Here is a 13,470-nt window from a genome sequence, read left to right as displayed (position 1 = left end):
CATGAGTGATGGGCTTACATTCTTATCGGTTTATTGCTTTGTACTGGAATAGTGAGCACAGAAGTGATTGCAATAATGCAAAATCTCCCTACACTTGAAGTGGGTGTAGGAAAGTATACTGTAAATTTCCAGTAGACACACAAATATGGATTTCCTTTAACATCCTATTTCATATCTATGCAGATTCACCAGGCTAAGGCAGTAACAGATCATTACATCATAAACATCTACCTGTACACCCAGGATAACGGATTGGAAGGATGGAATTCCAATGAGGCTCTGGTGGCTTCAGAAACCGTTCGTGTGCGGCTTAAGCCGCTAAGGAACTGCAGAGGCTCAGGAAGCAATGCACTCTTCAATTTACGGGCGGCGGAAGGGTTGGTGGGAGGCAAAGGACAGAAATAAGAATGCGTCCAACATCCCCAACTGTGAGTTTTTGAGAAATGCTTCTGCAATCCCAGGACTCATTAGGCCATCCAGATGTACTGGTGAATACCAATGACCTTTCAGTTACCTCCTGAGCTACTTCTCTCTCTCTCTCTCTAAGGGTATGTCTAAACAGCCCACAGAAGTGAACCTTCCAGCCCAGGTCAACAGATTCGGGCTAGCGGGGCTCACGCTAGAACTCTAAACACTGGTTTGAAGACAGCGCTTTGGAGTTGTGGCTCAGGCTCTGAAGCCCACCCTTCTCCCTAGGCTTCAGAGCCCAAGCTGCAACTTCAAAGTCCTGTCTACACAGACATCTCTGATTAGCGAGACTCACACTAAGGGCTATCGATTTGGGCTGGGAGGCTCACTGGCGCTGGCTGTGCGCATAGTCTAGGTGCACGTGAATGTGAAAACAAGAGCAGTTCACAGGGAAGACAAGAGACCCTGCAAGAGTGCCAAGTGGGAAGGGTGCTGAAGGACTTTAGAACCATGGCCAAGGAGTCCACATGGGATCATAAGCAGCCAAGGAAGCTGAGAAATTGATCCACTGAAGACCCTGTACTGAACTAGTGCCCTGAGCTAGGCCAGTATGTGAGCAGCTACTGCATGCCAAGGCTGTTAGAAAGAGCAGAGAGATTGGGACGGAAGGAAAGGGGGGGGGTGGACAATGTGGGGAAGAGACTTCATATGGGGAAAATGAGGCAAGAGAGCGGGGGGACGGATGGACACAATGTGTAACAACAGTGGAAGAGAAAAATGAGAACACGGTATGAAGTTAAAGGCATGAAAAAAAACAAGAGATGGGAACAAAAATTGAAATTGAGGCAATAAAGCTCTCGAAGGATAGATTTATCAATATAATCATGGTTCTAGAGGTTATTGCAGTTCTCTGGTAGAATATGGGAACCAACACAGAAGAAAGGGAAATTGTAGGACAACCAAAGCAGTGCTCCTCCCCTCTCCCCATTAAGTCTCAGCAATTACAATCCCAAAAGAAATGCCAAGGCTTACTGCATGTTTACTCCTGGGGGAATTCTGCGCCAAAAAATGAAAAATTCTGCACACAATATTTTTAAATTCTGCAAATTTTGTCAAAAACAACACTATATAATCATGCCAGTTTCAATTATTTTGGGAATTTATTTCAAAATAAATGTCAGCAAGTATGTCTGTAATAATATAGAGACACAAAATTTCCCCCAGGAGTAGAGTGTATGACAACCCAGTTCCTGTTTCTATGCCCCGTCCCCCAGAGCTCTGCTGGGGGGGGGGGGGGGGTCAGACACTCTTACCTGCTATCCCCCAGAGGCCAGCTGCACCCTCTCACCCTCTTCCCCTTAGAGTCCAGCCACGGCCCCGACACTCATCCCCTACCCCGCAGAGGCCAGGGATACAGAGGGAGAGACAGCCTGATGCTGGGGGCCAGGCTTGCACAGAGTTTCTTACACACCTCCACCTCCTTCCTTCAGGGCATGCTGGGAAACGCAGCTGCTGGGAACCCTCCAATTCCCTCCCTCCCTCCTCCCCCAGCCTTGTCTTTTATTTGTGAGCTGGGCTCTACTGGGTCCAATGGCCCCTTGTGTCAGCCAACATCTCTGCAGCCCATTTCTGTAGGGGGCTCCCCAGAAGGGGGAAAGGAAATTCTGTGTGCACAACATTAATTTCTGCAAAATTCTGCATTGTGCAGTGGCCGCAGAATTCCCCCAGGAGTATGTGTTGGACCATCCACCCAGCGTTATGGCAAATTGACTGCTCTGCTGAAGCATGACAAGTTAATCGTTAACATGCAGTAAGAAGAGGGAACAGCATGAGAGCTCATGTACCTAGAATACAGACAGCAAAGGGGCTCATTGAACTGTATCTGCTCACAGATAGGAGGTGGATCCTGCTGCATTTACAGATAGCTTTCTGCAAAGAAGCTGCCATCTGAAAGTTGTTGCCCATGAATCCGCCAGACAATGATAGACTCCAAGCTAGAAAGACGGAGGAAAAGGCTGTGCTCTCTCAAGAATGCTGACGTCCACCAACACAGACAGGGGAGGGCAACAAGAAAGCTTGCCACACTCTCAACAGGCAGGAGAGAAATAAAAAAGGGCAAGAGACTAGCAAAACCAAACGGTATGATTATCCAAAGGGGTGGCAAATTCCATGTGAGGACCAAGGGATGAAGTTAACTACTCTTAAGAAACGAAGAGGTGTGCATGCAAGATAGAACTAAATCCAAGCTTGCAAACGGTTTCTGCCCAGTTGGGAAGAGCAGAGCCCCTCCCCGATCTTTCAGACGCAGGACTAAGTGGGAGGGAACAGGAAGAGCATGCCTTAATATTAATGAAAGAAATAAAAAAGCTTTTATTCCAATTAACTGAAAACCAAAACAATCTCATTCCTCCCATCTCAGGCCTGTAAATCTTTGGAATGCCTCACTCAGTCAAGTCTTATGAGAACATACCCACAAAAATGTTTGCAAAATGCTATTAATGTGGAAGTATGTGCATCTGTCCCAAATGTTGGTGCTGCACATTGAGATAGAGTTTCTTCTAAGGGCTGACATGGCTATTTGTTCCCCAATATATGATGCACAGCTTCAAACATTTAACTACATGATGGGGAACATTATTCTTCAGTTTATCCTTATTTGTAGGTGTGCACTATTTTGAGATATCCCTCCAACACCCAGTCCCTGGGGCAAGGGTTCCTATCTGAAAAGTAACTGGATTTTGAACACGTATCAATGGCAAAATAATTCAGGTCACCCCAACCACCACATCTGTGCAATCCTTAGAACATGCTTTGTCTGGGGCTAAAGGGAGTGTGATCTACCCCAAACCAATATTATTGCATCTCGGAGCCCTAGCCATGGAGCAGAACCCCACTGTGTGGGGCACTGGACAGACATAAAACAACTGGTCCTACCCTAGAGAGCTTACAAAGAGGGCTCAGAAACAGATCACAGCCATGAGAAAGACGCTGTACCACAGCAGGTTGAGAAAGAGACCCAGGTATCCGAAAGCTTTGTTAGAGGATTGGAAGCAAAAGAAGGTGCTTCAGGATGCCAGGCAGAACATTGTGCCGTGGATCAAATCCCTCCAGTTAAAGAGCTACCACGCAATTTGGTTGCTGATTGCACTACAGACACTGTATTACCTACTTTCTACTTAACAGCCACGGTCTGCACTGGTGCCAAGGAGACAGTGTGCTGATGCAGAAAATGGCAACAAGGGAGAAGAAAGATTGGAAACCACTGTTGGAGCAGGAACAGCTGGCAGAGTCGAAGTTGAAGCAACTGACAGGCACAACAAAAGAACAACCCATACCAGCCCAGACGCTATGGTCTCAAGAGAGTATGTAAATACTTCACTGATTAATCCGTCAAGGCAAGGATGGTGCTCAGTCAGGGCAGGGTGAACCCTTTAACCCTAGTTATAAGAGCCCTTAGCACAGGTCTACACTGCAGGTGGGAACATGCCTCCGAGCACAGAGAGATGCTAGCTCTGCTTGAGCTGGTACACTACAAATAGCAGGGTGAACGTTGCAGCAAGGGCAGCGGCTCTGGCTAGCCGCCCAAGTTCAGACAGAGGGAGTCGCACAGGCTTGCTCTGCAACACCCCCCTGCTGTTTTTAGCACACTGCCTTGAGAAGAGCTAACATGAGTCTGTTTACTCAGGATGGGAGACATGCTCCCAGCTGCAGTGTAAACATACCCTTAATGTCTACCCCTAAGCGCAATAGTACAGTTAAGATCTCCTGTCCTTTTAAGGTGCTCTGTGGCCAGCTTCAGGAGCCTACATTGCCTGTTTCACTCGGTGGCTGGACTTCAAACCGGACATCACGTAGGAGAACGTCACCCCAAGTCACATTAGGCGTGGACTGCCGGGCACACTGTGTGTATATTGACAGACCTCTGAACCCGGTCCTTGGCAATACTGGGTCATTGACAAGCCTTAAAAATAAAATCTATTAGTCACTGTTTTTAACTTCAAATAAATGTCCAAACTGTGCTTGAAAAAAGTTAGATAAACAAAAAGGAGAATGTTCCATTTGGAGAGACATCAGAGATTCAGAGACCTCAAGGTGCAGAAGAGAGACTGTTTTCTCCATTCAGAGATGGGCATAAGTAGCGGCACACAAACCTTCCTAAGAATAGCGGTGTTAGCTATTCCAAATTCAACCGCACAGGCAACCCGCTGTGGAGAACTCTGGGAAAAGCTTTTATGAAGAATAGGATAGTCTCAAATTAGCCCCCCTGCTGAGGCATGCTTTGAAAATACAGCCTGAAGGTTCCTTCCTAAAGTCCTTCTATCCCAAAACCCCCCACAAATCTTGAAATGTGCCTAAAAAACTGCTGCTTTCTGTGGTCCCGGTCTGCACTCTGTGCACACAGCTGACGGCCATGGTGCATAGGAGGGATTCATTAAGACCGACGGCATTTGGAGGTTATTTGCCTTTTATGGTCAAAGTAATGAGAACTGACTCAATATTTACTGTAGCTAGGCTTTGAGGATGAGGTTGGAAAAAACTGGCACTGTGCATCGTGAGTGCCTTTCCTAATCTACGTTCACTTTCAGAATAGAAGTTAAAATTCTAACTCCTCTGTGGCAAAAACCAACTCCAGAATCCAAATTTAACACCATTAAACAGCGTGATCCGACAGGAAAATACCCACTGACGAGGAAAATGTTTGACCGCTAAAGTGACAGGACAGGAAATAGAGTGAAGGCTACTCCTGAGCTTAACTCCCTCTATTGTGCGATAGCATGGGAAATTGCCAACTTCTTCATAGCTTGAACTTCATTTTAGTATAGAGATTACACTGGCAACTGACCCAATTTATAGTTCTACAGGATCCCTGTACGCAATTACAACAGTTGCTTAGCTGTTACCACTAAAGAAAGATCTTGAAGTCATTGTGGATAGTTCTCCGAAAACATCCACAGTCAAAAAAGCGAACAGAATGTTTACAATCATTAAGAAAGGGAAAGATAGTAAGACAGAAAATATCACTGCCTCTATATAAATCCATGGTACACCCACATCTTGAATACGGCGTGCAGATGTGGTCGCCCCATCTCAAAAAAGAAATATTGGAATTGGAAAAGGTTCAGAAAAGGGTAGTGGTATAGAACGGCTGCCATATGAGAGATTAATAAGACTGGGAATTTTCAGCTTGGAAAAAAGAGATGACTAAGGGGGGGGAATATAGGGGTCTATAAAATCATGACTAATGTGGAGAAAGTAAATAAGGAAGTGTTATTTACTCCTTCTCATAATACAAGAACTAAGGACCACCAAATGAAATTAATAGGCAGCAGATTTAAAAACAAACAAAAGGAAGTATATGGTCACACAACACACAGTCAACCTGTGGAACTCTTTGCCAGAGGACATTGTGAAGGCCAAGACGATAACAAGGTTCAAAAGAGAATTAGATACATTCATGGAGGATAGGTCCATCAATGGCTATTAGCAAGGATGGATAGGGATGGTGCCCCTAGCCTCGGTTTGCCAGAAGCTGGGAATGAGCGACAGGGGATGGATCACTTGATGATTACCGGTTCTGTTCATTCCCTCTGGGGCACCTGGCATTGGCCACTGTCAGAAGACAGGATACTGGGCTAGATGGACCTTTGGTCTGACCCAGTCTGGCCGTTCTTATGCTTACACTACAAAGCATGCGTTTATTTTAGCTTTAATGTAATTTAGTAGGTGAATTGGAGAAGGAGCTAAATCTCCCCAGATACTCATTTCAAGCACCTCTGTTGTAGCAGGTACAAACACCCTTTGGTTGACATTGTTGATTAAAGGACATATATTATGCACAGTGATAGAAGATAAGGTGGAAATTTCAGCATTAAAAAGGGATCTGCAGGTTTAAATGGCACTGACCCTTCAATTTGTGTTGAATGCCTGAAATAAGAGGATAATAAAAAAAAAAAGTTCTAACATTCCCCCCTCCCACCACCAGTTTGTTTAGCTCCTCCGAAGTCACACCAGACAGCCCAGAATTCAATGTTCTGCAACATCACAGCTCCCACTAACCCACACCAGGATTAATTCTCTCTTAAAATAAACCTTTGAAAGACCCTTTTTAAGTTGCCCTGTTGTGGGTAACTTTACTAGGCTTTCGTGTGTAGGAAATCAGAACAGTGGGTAATTTTTATCTACATTATGTGTGCTACAGTGCAAGAATGAGCTGAAGACAGTTGCAGTCTGAGCTGTGAATATCATCTATTTTGTTAATTAAATCAGATCCTTGGAAATTTACATTAAAAGTGTCATTTTTATTACTGTATAAAGGAAGATAGAAGGCCTCACTCAGAATTTTTTAAAACATGCACCATTGGCTTAAGAGTAATTATTTGAAAACCGTGAAAGTTGTATAAATAGCCGAATAGTCAGAGTTTAAATGGTTTGGCATAAGCTTGTTATGTTTCCATTTTAACAGGCTGATTAAAATTATGTAAATATGCAGCAGGGATACCCCAAAATGTGCAGACTTTTCAAAGTAGTCCAATCAATCAATCCTTGGCTATTTTAGCTTGCTACCCAAGTTTGTGTTTAACAAGCTTTTAGAAAGTGGACTCATTAAAATGTAAGTCACAATGTGACAGTCGCGGAGACATTGTTCCTATAGAAAAAAGCCAATATGAAGTTTTGTTGAAAAACAGTGACTGCAACTGATCAATAGCTATTTCAACAGCATAGGTTTATTAGCTAAGCCCTCCCTTAATGTTTCTACAGCTTTTCAAAAAGACAAAATACATTGAAGTATATGACCATTAGATTTTCCGCTAGCAGCCTGTTATTATTCATTAGTGTGGATTATTAATAGATACAGCTGCTAGATGAGTAACTAGCTGGACTCAACATATACTCTTTTATTACTATTTGTATTACAAAGCACCCCTCTTAGAGCTTAATCCTGGCTATTCTGTGCTCAACATCAACCTCTTTCAGGATAACTTCACTGCCACTTAACCAGCTGAGGATCATCCCTTTGGATACAGCATTCGTTCCCCTTTGAAATCCAGCCATTTAACTATTCCCTGATTTTAAAACAGCTGGAGATTTTCCAATGTTGGTGTTTGGGATTATAACTGCCTTCCCTTTCCTCTGCCCCCAATCCCACCTACCCCCACATCCTCTCAGTTGTTCTGTCTGTAGTTTTTAAAATTGTATTCACTCCCATTCTGTACAGCACCCCTATTGTTTTATAAACAAGTCATTTTCCCCACACATTGTTCAAGTGTGAGCATATCAGCATGCCAAATAAAATTACAAACAGTTAAACAAGGGAGGGGGAAGAGTTCCCCACATCAGTTATAACACCCGGCTTACTATACAGCGGACTGCGAGAGAGCCTGGCTGCATACAAAAGGGACAAGTTAACTTAATAAGGAAACATCTCAACCCCGGTAATCAAAAAGTTACTTGGTCCCAATAAAGGAGGCCCGCACGCATGTGTACAAATCAAGCCGGAAAAGAACAATAAATATTTAGTTTCGTGTGCATCATTTATATTTAATTTTCATCCAAACTCAGCTGAGAAGCAGGTGAGAAGTTAGATACACTTAGGGCCTGATCCAGAGACCAACAGAATAACTTGAAAGACTCCCATTAACTTCAGGGGGCTTTGAATCAAGCCCTAAAAGTTTTCTCCCTTGAAAAGCAGCTCCTCTGGAGAGGCTACAAACCAAAGAGTTTAAGAGGTGAACCTTCCCCACCTCGGGGTCCTACTTCTCATCTCAAGGCTCCAAGAATCACATGGAGCAGAGGGGGCTTGCAGAAGTAAGGAGCAGCGCACTCTCAGATACGTTGTGGGTGAGGTCTGACACCAAGTTAACATTTGAATAGAGAATCGGTTATTTTGAGGATTTCTTTAAAAGGCCGTGCAATTTTCCCCCTGCAGAAAGGTAGCTAATATAGCAGAGAGGGAACCATCTGTCAGATTCTGTGCTCTTCAGTGCAACAGGAGAATTGGTCTTAATATTTATATATATTTAAAAAAAAAAAAAAACAACCACTCCCCCCAAAAAATTCACGAAGCAAAGCTGTGTCTCAAGTGGGTTCTCTCACTTCCCACTGTTTTCTGAACAGAACAAGCATCTCTGAATAGATATTCTCTACAGTCTAACCTGGGGAGAGCAGACAGAACCAAGGAACCAATTTCCCTTTCTCATTTCACAGCAGCAAGAGAGCAACAAACTTGACCTTGCAGACCAGTTTCTCCCAAAGAAATATCTTCCTTCTAGTTCTCAGTTTCCAGTTTTATACGGTATAACTGATGTGCTGGTTTTTCTTAGATAGCTATTGTCATTTATTTCAACAGGCACAGCTGCACTTGGCTTCACAGTAACTAGCACAGGCATTTAACTTTGCAGGTTCTGGCACAGTTTTTACTCTCAATATGCTTTTATTTGATCAGCATTTCAGTGGGATCTTAGGCGATCCAAAAAATATCCGTACCAAAAGATCAGAAACTTAGATTTGAGTCACCTATTCATCAGCAATAGGAAGCCATCGCCTCCAATAAGAATGTTTATACATGCTAAGGTATTGAAATACTGATTCTTGTGTCCATTACTTTATGTAATAGATTTTAGTGCCTGAAAGGCCCATTACAATACTGTAACCTGACCTCCTGCATAAAACAGACGATAGAATTTCACCCTGTAATTCCTGCATCAAGCCCACAAGTTCTGGTTGTGCTAGAGCATCTCTTTTCAGAAAGGAATCCAGAACTCCCGGTGATGGCGAACTCACCCCATCCCTTGATCAAGTGTTCCAATGGTACCCTCAAATATTTGAGCTTAATTTCCAGTCTGCAGTGGTATAGCTTCAGCTTCTAGCCAATGGATCTTGTTAAACCTTTCCTAAATTAAAGAGTCTTCTACTATCAGAAATCTTCTCCCCACGTACATATAGACTGATCAAGTCATGTTTTAGTCTTTGGTAAACTACACAGATTTAAGAAACTCACTGTAGGGCGAAGTGGGTGAGGTAATAGCTTTTATTGGACCAATTGCTGTTGGCAGGTTTTTCAGACCATGAATCTTTTTTGTAGCTCTATGAACCATTTCCAATTTTTCAACATCCTTTTGGAAGCACTGACAACAGAACTGGACACAGTGTTCTATTAATGGCCTCACCAATGCTGAAGACAGAAATACCACCACCTCCCTACTCCTATTTGATATTCCCATTTACACCTCACTCACTCTCTTCACCGAAGCACTGCACTGGGAGCTACTGTGCAGCTGGTTATCCAGCCATGACCCCCAATTCCTTTTCAGAGTTACTGTTTAAGACAAAGTTCCACAGCATGTGGGGCCTACATTCTTTTCCCCTAGATGTCTTTTCTCTCAGACTCAACACCCAGTACTAGCTTCCCCCTCCAACCATCAGTTTGTGGGTTTCTTAGTACTATAGCAGCCTTTGAATTCACTCATGCAAATCTTTGCCACTGCTCACTCATGAATTGTAGCCCACTTGTCCAACCTCATCTTTTCTAATATATCATGTCTTGAAAGGATTTTATGTGACTGAGGACAGTATGAGCTTCTGGCACCCTGGACTTATTTCAAAATCTCTTGAGTAATAGCCTACGATGAGTAAATACTCCCATTCAATGTAAATAACGTTTGTTTGTAGAATTTGCCATGGTTGATGAAAGGCAATAGTATTGGACTATTTAAATTAAATAAGAACTCCAGTGTTTAGACAGCCAAAGTTCCCTTCCCAGTCACAGGGCTTAGCTATTTTTATTACTATCTCAAAGAAAAAAAGTTACTTGTGTGCAACCCCAGTACCTTGACGATCCACAATGGATTTACAATTTTTGATCAGACAGAGATACTGGCACTTCTCATGACTTGACAGAATAAAATCCTGGTTCATATTACCAACAAGGAGCCTACTTTTTCTCCTCTCAGTCACTTTCAACAGAAAAGCTGATGAAGTAAACAGTCCACCCTGAAACAGAATTTTGCTTTTAAAAACTCGTCTCAGCTGAAAGCAAGGTTTGTTTTTGTAAACACATACAGCTAGCAATTTGAGAGGTTTGGAAAAAGGTCATGATGGAGCACAACATGTCATGGAGAAGTATTAGGAACAGGGTTTTTTAATTTAAATCTGAGTATTTACATGTTGCTAATTCTTTACTTTCTTCTTATTTTATAGACTTAAATTGCTAGAGTGGATGTTTTGTACTTGTTTCTTTAGTATCCTGTAAGAATTTCAAATATTTTCTGTTAAGAGATTACACACTTAAAAACGCCCATATATGCTGAATGAGATAAACTCAGAGTCTCATTAACATTGTTACTGTGAGAACACCAGAAACTCAAACACAAAACCGATAAGCAAATAGTCTGGGCTACACATTTGCAACCAACAAAATTCTCCGACATATTAAACTTCCACAAGTCAGGAAAGCTGAAATGCTTGTCGACTATACCCCAAAGGGTTTGCAGTACAACCACAACATGACTTGTGCTTCTGTGTCACTTAACTACTTTAATTTAAGACTCCTAGGCTTTTTTAAGTTTTGGCCTGAGGGTATACTGAGAGAGTATGCTGGACGTCTAGTTTTTCATTGTTAATGAGGCAACTGTGTTCTGAACTGACAAAGATTTCATGCCATTAAGAGACATTTTTAATAAAATACAGGTTTAGTCCTTAATGCGTCAAACACTTTTGCACATGCTAAAGTCAAGCATATGACTAGTCTCACTGAAGTCAACGGGACTATTTATGTGAATTAAATTACGTATCTGCTTAACTGTTTGAAGGATCAGTGCCTGAATTTTCATTATTTTGGCCTATAGCAGTTTGCTAACTTTCACATAAGAGAACTTACCAGAAGTGTCATTTCAAAACAAAACAAAACCCACAGCATTTATAACTTGGTTTATAATAAACTTTAGATTAGAGTTGCTATAGCACAAGTTTCCAAATTAGTTTTACGATACCTCAAGCTGATTCAAATCTAGGATTTTTAAAACGCATGCTGAAGTATTCTGCTTTTTATCGTAGGTGCCATTAAAGCAGTTAAGAAGTGTATGAGGGGCTCACAATCCCCTTCCTGCAGAAATGAACTGGAGTTTTATCACTGACTTCAGTGAAAGATGGATCTGACTCAAGGTTTCTATTGGCATTTTCAGTAAATAAAGTAACTGATGCCAGAAAGCAGTTTTTATGGCTTCTTTTGTACTCTTGATAACTCAAGTGCTTTATAATGAATCAACTATGGGAAAACCACAATAAACGCAATTCTCAAATCAGCTTCTGGAGATCAAATAAATTTGCTAGATAGATAGTTAAAGCCTAACAATCTTTAGATTTTTGAATGCAACAGTCCTAAATCTTCTGGCTGATTTTAACTCTGGATGGATAATGTACAGTATACTCAAGTTACTATGTATAGACATAGGATGAAAACCTATGGCCAAAACGGAGTACAAGTTAAATAGTACTGCCTAGCATTCCAGGAGAGAAGACAAGTTGTGATGGAAAGAGGGCACACAAAGGGTTGAACTGCTCTGCAATCCAGTCTCCTTCTAGAAGACTATGTCCTCTGTAACTCTCATCCCACCCAACAGCAGCTGCTCATAATAATCAGCATCTGACAGTGTAGAGGAAGCCCATAATGTGTCGCCCAGGGGCAGTTCAACAGATGGCAGAGTGACATACAACCAGAATCATTAATTAAACTGCCATATTAGTCCCACGACATGGTGCTTAAAACACTTCCTCAGTGAAAGAAGAACATTTCAGATAAATGACCGTCTGCTGTTCCCCATGTACTCGCTCTAGGGCTTCTGGTCATTATTGAGTTCCAGTCAGAACAGTTTTAGTTTTACAGCAGTTTCTTGCCCTCCAAGTTCAAGCTGGCTACAGCATGAAGTCTGAGTTGTCATCTTTCTACATCACCACTATCTGTTCCTTCATATAAGCACTGCACATAAAGGCAGTTAAGAGCACCACCAGTTTTTGGTTAAGCAGGGTTGGCAGTACTAAAAAATGCATTTGACAAGTGTTCTCAGCAAACAGGACCTTCAAGCCAGACAAGCAGCAACCAACTATATACAAAATTTACAAAAAGCATCAGTTACTTGCAGGAAGGGGTAACATGGACACTTGATTTCTTTTTGAGATAGGGATTTCATTCAAGAAAAACCCTGAAATGAACCAGGACTGAACGTCAAAAATGTTGGATGATAAATCTATTTTTTGAGACAGATTGTTTTAAGTTCTAGAGCTTCCTTCTCCATCTACTGTTGTGCTGGACATCTGAGTTCAGCAGTTCAGTTTTTAATTTATTTATTTACAGAAAAAAAAATTCCTCAGGCCTGTTTTCTTCCAACAGCAAAGGGCTCCAGGGAGAACTAAATTGCTACATTACCTCACATCATTCTCATTTAAAAGAAAAAATGTTTACGTTTGAAGGCAAGTATGTGTGTTTGGTAGGAGGATAAGGTTTCAGCATTGTTCTGAGCAGTACTCACTTCTAACTTTTTCTCTTTCTCTGTCAATACATCCTTCTGGTTCTGAGTGTACTCAATCAACATGCGTGCCAGCTGGCGTCGGTCTTCCAACTCTGCTGCCAGCCGCCCATTATACTCTGCTAGTAACAAACATGCTTCATCCACCGTTTTCGAAAGACGTTCTGCTGCCTCTTTGTCTACATGCAAAGGTGGTAAAAAAAATGTACATGGACTTAGTTAAAAACCTTTTATTCTTTGAAAAAAAGGCTCTAATCCAACAACATTTTATTCACAAGAGTTATCCAGGGTTTATAAGAAAATGAGTTGTAATCAAGAGATTTAAGGGACACCCAAAAATTGCTAGGACTAACAACCTGAAAATGGAAGATTTAAAAACAGAACCAGTTGGTCATTTTTAGTCTTACAGATCTAACAGTGGAGGTCTGATCTATACTTAAAAACTAGCTCAACCTAGCTACATCACTCAGGGTTGCGAAATAATTCATACGCTGAATGCCACAGTTAGGTTGACCTAACCCCCAGTGTAGATGCAGCTAGG

At 42.0% G+C, this 13,470-nt stretch overlaps 1 protein-coding gene across 2 annotated transcripts in view; it reads right to left on the bottom strand.

Moving 5' to 3' along the window:
- RPRD1B (regulation of nuclear pre-mRNA domain containing 1B) overlaps positions 1–13,470 on the bottom strand; it is a 38,348-nt gene that overhangs the window by 3,121 nt on the left and 21,757 nt on the right. For both annotated transcript variants that reach the window (XM_034787686.1, XM_034787687.1), the window contains one exon: positions 12,933–13,108. In XM_034787686.1, the coding sequence (XP_034643577.1) occupies positions 12,933–13,108 (176 nt within the window). The remainder of the gene's footprint in view (positions 1–12,932; positions 13,109–13,470) is intronic.

Source organism: Trachemys scripta, chromosome 12, assembly GCF_013100865.1.
Source record: "Trachemys scripta elegans isolate TJP31775 chromosome 12, CAS_Tse_1.0, whole genome shotgun sequence".
Classification (NCBI taxonomy): Eukaryota; Metazoa; Chordata; order Testudines; family Emydidae; genus Trachemys; species Trachemys scripta.
The sequence above is the reverse complement of the archived record's forward strand: the minus strand, read 5'-3'. Positions and strand labels throughout refer to the sequence as shown.